Below are 8,120 nucleotides of genomic sequence, written 5' to 3' on the forward strand. Positions count from 1 at the left end.
AAATAAAGTTAATGACTTCTTTAATATAGCCTTTTGTCATTTATAGACATCAGTCCATTATTTCTTATCTTCATTCTTTTTTTTTAAATAAAAATTTTTTATTATGCTATGTTAGTCACCAAACAGTATATCCTTAGTTTTTGATGTAGTGTTCCATGAAACAAACTTCTAGTTTAAATTAGCTGATGATTATCTCAGGTAGTCCCGCAAGAGTTTATGCTCATAGTAAGATGTTGCATCTTCAATTGTCAGTTATAGAACCACAAATATATTCATCTTGAAGCCTAGAGAATAAGGTCCTAACAGAATATGCACCCAACTGCAATTTTCTAAACAAGTTGTGAAAACATCAAAGTCCTTTCATATTTCTCTAAAAATGACAGAGGGGTGCCTGGGTGGCTTATTTGGTTAAGTGTCTGCCTTTGGCTCGGGTCATGATCTCAGGGTCCTGGGATCAAGTTCTATGTTGGGCTCCCTCTCCTCTGCCCCTCTCCACCACTTGTGCTCTCTCTCTCTAATAAATAAATAAATTTTAAAAATCTTTAGAAATGATAGAGGAATGCAGAATAAAACTGTATCTAAAAAACACATGAAATACTATTGGACAATTATCAGTTTTAAAATATGAGTGTCTCATTGTGGGTAGAGAAACTCTTCAAGTGGTTATCTTGCCTACTTCTGTTGGCCAGATATATTTTTAATTTTCATGAAAGAGTCCATGAGACAAATATTAAATTACTGAGGAAGCTTAGAGAATCTAAGTATACCTATTGTGAATTACAAAGTAATGTTAATGGGAAGATCCTGAAAGAGTATTTACTTCAGTTTCCTTATTTCAACTCAATTAAATTTAATAAATTCTTATTGGGTGCTACTATGCACACAGTATTATAATTTTTATTAAAGTTCAATCCTATTTTCCATAGTTTTGTAATCAAGAATTGGCTATATTATAATTAAACCTAACTTCTAATATTTACATGCTCAGTGAAATATATACAGTCCTCTTATAAAAGAATAATAATTTAGGTCTTGATCCTAAAGCTTAAGTTAATTGTTATTAAGCCCACAGAAGTCTCATAAAATACGTACACAAAAACTATAATTTCTCTCCAAACAATGCAACCAATTTATTCATTGCTACTAACTGTTTAATGAGTATATAATTTTATATTCTTAGTAGATAAACAAGATGATATTTTGATTCAAAAGTCTATACGTTTTAAATGTACTGTGTTTTTGCATGGCATATGACAATGGGCGTTTTTAGAAGAGGTGGATTACCATCCATCCGATGCAGGGCTGTGTCCCATGACTCTGAGATCATGATCTGAACCAAAATCAAGAGTCTGTCACTTAACTGACTGCACAACCCAGGCACCCCTTCCCTTCTTTATCACTGTCCTTCATCCTTTCCTTTTCCTGTCTATTGTTGTTCTCTTGGAATCACACATCACTGAGATTACCATCACCACAATGTACGATGACATCCAACATGGGCCATAGTGGAACATATTGCATAGTGTGGAGGATGCAGTGTTGATGTACTTTATATCTATATTACTCTGTAAACCTTTTCCTGGGGGAGCACTTTTACAGGAATCATAGAGGGGACTGTAGGAGCAAGGGGATTCAAGACTTCTCAACTGTAACTGATCAGAATTTACAGAGCCCGCATCTTTTTTCCATGCCCCATTCCTTGAAGAGTGGATTTGGAAGAAATGAACCCAACATTGTATTAAGTTAAAAAAAAGATACACCTGGATTAGATTACATTTAGAATTGTTCAGTACTTCAATCCAATTCTTATCTCCTTTATATGACATTCTAATGACCTGAACTACTGGGTCATGGTATCAAGACTTCTGAAGATGGCATTGTCTTCCTCTGTCTAGCTACATCACCCAACCTTTACTCCCTGACTTCTGACCCATTCTTTTGCAACCTCAACTATTCTTTATAAAACCAGAAACTTATAAAGACATTTTATCCTCTAAGCTGTTTAGTTCATGCAGGAAGGAAAAAGAAAGAACCTCTCTCATTTCTACATTTTAACCATAGAGAAAGCAGCCGCGAACATTGGAATTATTTTTGAATTTAAGATATTATTGCCATATTATTTATTTGAATACATGAGCAGTTCTGTTTAATTGAAGTCTAAGTCATTGGGTTTTTTTTTTTTTCATTTATTTTTGCACAAGGAACATCCATGATATTAGTCTGTGGGCTGCAAGTCATTTGTGCAAATTGAGGCAAACATAGCTGAACGATCATAGAAAAACCTCTAACATTTTTGAGCAAGCTACCATAAAAAAGTTATCTTTAAAAAATAATAAGTAATAACATCCTTACAGGAACGAATGCACCGCTTTCCTCAGGTTCACCATGATTGCTTCGGTGTTAAGCAACCAAAGTGTAAAATTGAGAAGAGGAAATTTAACAGATTGGATTCATAATTCCATCCTTTCTGGGGAGAGAGAAAAAAAAAGAAAAAGAAAATTAGTTAAAAGTCCAAATAACTTGCATAACAGCCAATTAAATAAACTTAAGTATATTTATTGATAAATAATCAGTACAAAGTTTAGCAAACAGGCAAGGATGTTATATCATGTAAGTGATAAAAAATGGCAGAGAATATCTTTTTCATTTATTTACCAATATACAATCATCATAGTTTTTTTTTCTTTTCTTTTTCTTAGTTTTTCTAAAATTTCTTGTACACACTTTATTCATTTGGGGCTTCTATTAAAACTTCTCTTCCTAGAGTACACATAGCTTCAAATCAGTGTTCTGGGAAAGAAATTAAGAATATATGCTTCTTAATTAACAAACCATTTGGGGAAAGTTTGTGATGTAATAATTAAGTAGCATGTATAAAATACAAAGGTTTCATCTTATAAGAACATGGAAAACTGAAGTAAGTTGTAAGTATTTCTATTAAGTGAACATATTTTGTACAACATTTCTAATGTATTTTCTTCAAAGTGAAGCAATCTGCATTTACTTAGCTTTATTTATACTTTTGCATTAACCAACAATATTCTCCAGAGGGCAGCACCAAGTTTATACCAAAATAAATAAGCTGATCAGGTTTACTATATTAAATACAGGAATCACCCTATGTACCAGCTTGTTAGTATCCAATAGATAATATGTTATAGTCAGGGCACATGGAATAATGCTAAAAATGCAAACAAAAGGTCAGTTGCACAAGATGATGAAAACAAAAACCTTAATTTCTTTTATTGATTAAGAGGTGACAATGCATCTTAAAGGTTAAGAAGGAAACATGAAAACTCTCCAAACAACTTATCAAAGAATTTCAGAATGAATACCTTCCACTTCTATAGGCTATTTTTCAAGGAGTTATTTGTTGCATTGCAAAACCCCACCAAATATTTCTATACCCGATCATTTACCACTTAGCACTCACTATATTCCGTATGCTAACATGTTGGCCAGGAGTAGACTGGTTGCAAATTTGCTGAGAATCTCTGGTGCACTCCTTTGTGGCAGTAACATCTTTACAGAGTGGCACGTGTCACTATCAGTCTTTACATTGACATTGAATGAATACTCAGTGTGAATTCTAGTGATTAACATAGAAACCCTTCTTTTTTTTTTTTTTCTGCCTGGAGATTCCTAACTGGGAACAGAATGAGTAAACCTCTCTGTTCTCTATTCTTGGTGTCCTATATCTTCAGTTTTAGGATTTTGGTTATACTCTCTTCCCACACCAAACATCTAACTGAATTCTGGGATCGCAGGCTCTTACAAGAGTCAGGATTGTGATGTTAGGTTTGCACGCAGTGGGCTGTCAATGAGAAAAATGTAGTTGCGGTGGGGGAGGGGGAGAAAGAGAGACTTGAATAGCTTGAGAATGTGGAATAACATTGAAAAATGATCCGTTCTGTCTAATGTGAAAATATTTTCAAGGAATGTAATAAAAATTTGTTGATAATCTCTTCTAGTGTTTTTTAGTTGCTTTTAGAAGTTCGGAAATAAAATTTTATTGGAAGAAATTGCACCTCCCTGTTTCCCATCTCATTAATAGTACTATTATTCTAGTCATTCAAGCTATGAATTTAATTTATTCTCTCTTCTTGTTCCCCGCCTCTCACTTGTGAGTTCTATCAGTGTTACCTACACAGAAATCTACCTCAAAACCATCCCTTTCACTACAATAATGCATAAAGTATGGCCTCCAGTATCCAGAAAAAAAATATTCTATGGGAGAGATAGAGTGACATTCCAAGATCATTAGTCAGACTATTTTTATCCCATAAAATGCCTTCCAGACAATGCATAAATCCCTCTTCCTGGGAGGTCTGGAAATAAGTGACAGAAAAAAAAAATGGTACAGAAAGACAAAAAGGTCTTATTTTGCTTCTTAGCCCTCAACAAAGATCAAAATCCTTCTTTTTCCCCAATATTAAAATATAAAAATTGTTTTTAATTTTTACTTTTCAAGTGTCTAAAAATTAATATAACTTAAAAGTTTCAAAGTAAAGTATGCTTCATTCCAGTATATTATAACAAACCAATTGAAATTGTGTTTGCTATAGCTTGATATGGTAATTATCTCATTAAACATTATATTTTCTATTTTCTCAGCCATGGTGGAATCCCATTATTGGTACTCAAAATACTGTATTTCTTTAAAAATTAATCTGTGTTGTCATCTTTTTTACATGTATATTTTCCTGTGAAATATAAACAGGAAAATTAAACAAGAAATATTTATTTTTCTAAGTTCCAATTTTGTTAATTGAGGAGATAAGTAATAATCACAAAAGTATATTATGTATATAGATCTTCAACTTATTAACTAAAATGCCTTGAGGGCAAAATAGTATCTTTCTATACTATTCAAATTTGCATTTTTTGAAAGTTGACTAAACCTGATAGAAAATGCCCCTTGATTGGTGGTAAAAGCTTAGACATAGGAAGTGATAGACAGGAATAAATTATATATAAATTATGTAAAGTAAGTACTGCTACATTACATGTTTCCCCAAAGGGCTAAGTCACTGTGATGGTATTTTGCAATGAGAAATGTCCTGTGAGTACTTCTACAAAACCTCTTAAAACCTTGGATAAGATAAGTTAAAAGGAACAAACAAAAAACCATAACAAAAAAACACTAATTAAACACTCTGATCTGCAAACCGCTCAGACTTGCCAATCTTTCATAATGGAATTCTCGTTGTTGGACAGAAAAAGAATACCTGGGAATTCAAGTACTCAAATTTGGGAAGAGTTGTGTTTTATAAAATTAAGAAAAAATATCACCGGTGGGATAACTGATAGAGTGATTCATTTTAAATGAGAATTTATATGGTTCTCATAGAAACTATGTTTGGGGGCGCCTGGGTGGCACAGCAGTTAAGCGTCTGCCTTCGGCTCAGGGCGTGATCCCGGAGTTCTGGGATCGAGCCCCACATCAGGCTCCTCCGCTATGAGCCTGCTTCTTCCTCTCCCACTCCCCCTGCTTGTGTTCCCTCTCTCACTGGCTGTCTCTCTCCCTGTCAAATAAATAAATAAAATCTTTAAAAAAAAAAAAAGAAACTATGTTTGGTCATGTAACAATGTCAAAGTATTATAAGAATATATATGCACATTTATGTGTGAGTGTGTATATATATTATATATATAAATATATATGATTTTATGTACAGAAAAAGATTGATTAACCTGAAATCAATTTACTATATCAAGCATGAAGAGAAAATCACAGGTTAAATCACAGAAATAAGTTCAAGATCCATAAATACATATTCAGACTAATCTCTTATTTCTGCAACACAAATCACAAACTGTTTATGTTCTCTCTAACACTCTGCAAAATCTTCAGACATCAGTAACAGTAACTACATTTGCTAAGGCAAAAAGGGGGACAAATAGTAGTTTTCGTATCGTTCTCAATAGTACGATTTTAGTTAAACAAGACTCATATGCTGAGCATTATATTTAATTGATGCTTATGAAATCTATGCTCCAATGTCAACATATGCCATATATCATATAGCATATATTATCAAAAATAGTGTGAAAATTTGAGGACAGTTGAGTCAAAATAGGGTTCCCAATGTATATTCAGAAATTAATTTTAAACTATCAAAATCAGTATCACTCAGAAATACGTCATTATCAATAACCGTCATGGAAGTTGAAATAACAATAACAACAACAACAAAAAAAGTAAAACCTCTGTGGGGAAGAAAGCTGGTATGAATTAAAAAGAGCAAAAACTACTTTTGACTCTTTCCACGTGGCCTCAGGCTAGACTTGGAAATTTGTTAATTCCAGAGCTAATTGGTGTGATGCCTCTTTAGCTCTAAATAGAAGTATGACTGTAATGGGGACCTGTGTAAGATTTCTTCGGCACACAGCCTCTATTTTAACTTCTTCTTGGTGGCGTTTTAAGAGTTTTGTCTGGGCATGAATTTAGTGATGCTATACTTCCTGCATTCATTGGACAATAATTTGATGGTTCACTTGGAAACCCGGTGCTGGGCTTTCCTTAAGGGATACCTAGTTTTCCATGCCCATTTGCCCTCCAAGTGGTGAGAGATCTATGGCCATCTCTACAAAGTATAGTTTATATTCAATTCATTTGTGAAAGACTGCAAAGATGAGAAAGGGAAATCAATTTTGCTTGTTATCTCGGTCTTACACATTTTAAATTTAGCTTATGAAAGAACTTCCACGTGGCTCTGTATTGGGAGATGCAAACAACAAATTAAACCCACCACTTTGGACTCTAGTAAAGTCATAGTTGGGGATTAGGTTTAAGAATCAATTGTTAAATCAGTAGAGAGTAGATATTGAATTGGAGAACAGGAAAAATAAAGAAGGGCAGCAAATAGAAATGGAAAGAATAGGCAAAAAGGAAAATGTGAAGGGAGTCTATTTTCAGAAGGAACAGAGTCACACTGTGCGATTTGTCCAAAAGAACTTTGCCAGTGGACCTTAGCACCATTTCAAAAAAGTCATGTAGAAAGGATCGAGAATGTAATTGGATGAAGGGGGAGAGAAGGACCAGCCAATGAGAGGAGGTGGTTGGTGAGGAAAGAGAATACGTTCAAAGGGTTTTGTCCAAAGCAGCAGAGGCAAATACGTGCTAAATGTGTGCTAAAGACAAGTTTTGAGAGGAGGAGCCATATAAATGTCCTTTCCATGTAACTCCCACATTCTTTAGCCAAGTGCTGGGTACTTGATTGGTGGAAGGGCAGGGAGAGGGAGAGACTTGAGATTTAAGGTGTGAAGTGAAAAGATCCTACAAATGAGAAAGNGCGGTTTTTTTTTTTTTTCTAAATTGTATTTGGAGAGGACAGAAATCTATGACTTTATCAAAAATCCTGGACATTTCCTTGCATCTTCAAAAGCTAACCATTTATGATTCGTTTTTACTATCACCTTTCCTCCCCTTTGACACGGAAGAAAGATTGGTCATGTTTCAATCATGTTTCCTGTCCTCAAACTGTTTCCTAGTCATTCTTTTCCAGACCTGGTCAAACATAATACTGATAAAAATAGTAAGAAAGTGCCAGTGTTTCTACCCGATGCTTCAACAAAATTTGGAAGTAATAGGTTATCCCATTAAAAAACATAGTTTACATTAGATTTCTGGAAATCCCATGAGCTGACGACAGTGATGAAGCAGATTACTTTCTCTCATGCTGAAGAGATTAAATCTGACACTGAATGTTTTAAAAATTATAGAAGAGACAGTCAACTGAGATCATTCTTGTCTGGCTTTTTATAATAAAGCACTTAAAAATTTTATAATTCATAAGAAATGCAGAGGTTTAATTTTTGACGGTTTCCGTTGTTCAGAAATTATGGACTCGTAACTCAAAACTTATCCCTCTGGTTACTATAGCCACTGGGCTTTCAGCAGATACTAGATCAAAAGTGAATTAGTCACAGATGTTTAGATTTCTCCTCAGAAGACTATGTTAATGTGGCACAGATTTACAACATTTTGGGGGGAAATCTTTTAATTCAAATACTATCCTTAGAACTAATGAATATTGTAGGAATTTTCCTTTTAACTTCAAAGGCACTGTGGGGATTTTCTAATAAAGCATATAATTGTCATACTAAAAATTCACCTT

At 33.9% G+C, this 8,120-nt stretch overlaps 1 protein-coding gene across 1 annotated transcript in view; it reads right to left on the bottom strand.

The window, feature by feature from the left end:
• The window catches only part of HTR2C (5-hydroxytryptamine receptor 2C), a 150,352-nt gene extending 147,730 nt beyond the window's left edge, over positions 1-2,622 (bottom strand). The window contains exon 1 of the mRNA XM_008709285.2: positions 2,353-2,622. Within this exon, the coding sequence (XP_008707507.1) occupies positions 2,353-2,387 (35 nt within the window). The 5' untranslated portion in view covers positions 2,388-2,622. The remainder of the gene's footprint in view (positions 1-2,352) is intronic.
• Positions 2,623-8,120: the final 5,498 nt, after the last annotated feature.

The sequence above is a fragment of the Ursus maritimus genome (genome assembly GCF_017311325.1).
Source record: "Ursus maritimus isolate PB19 chromosome X unlocalized genomic scaffold, ASM1731132v1 scaffold_X1, whole genome shotgun sequence".
NCBI lineage: Eukaryota > Metazoa > Chordata > Mammalia > Carnivora > Ursidae > Ursus > Ursus maritimus.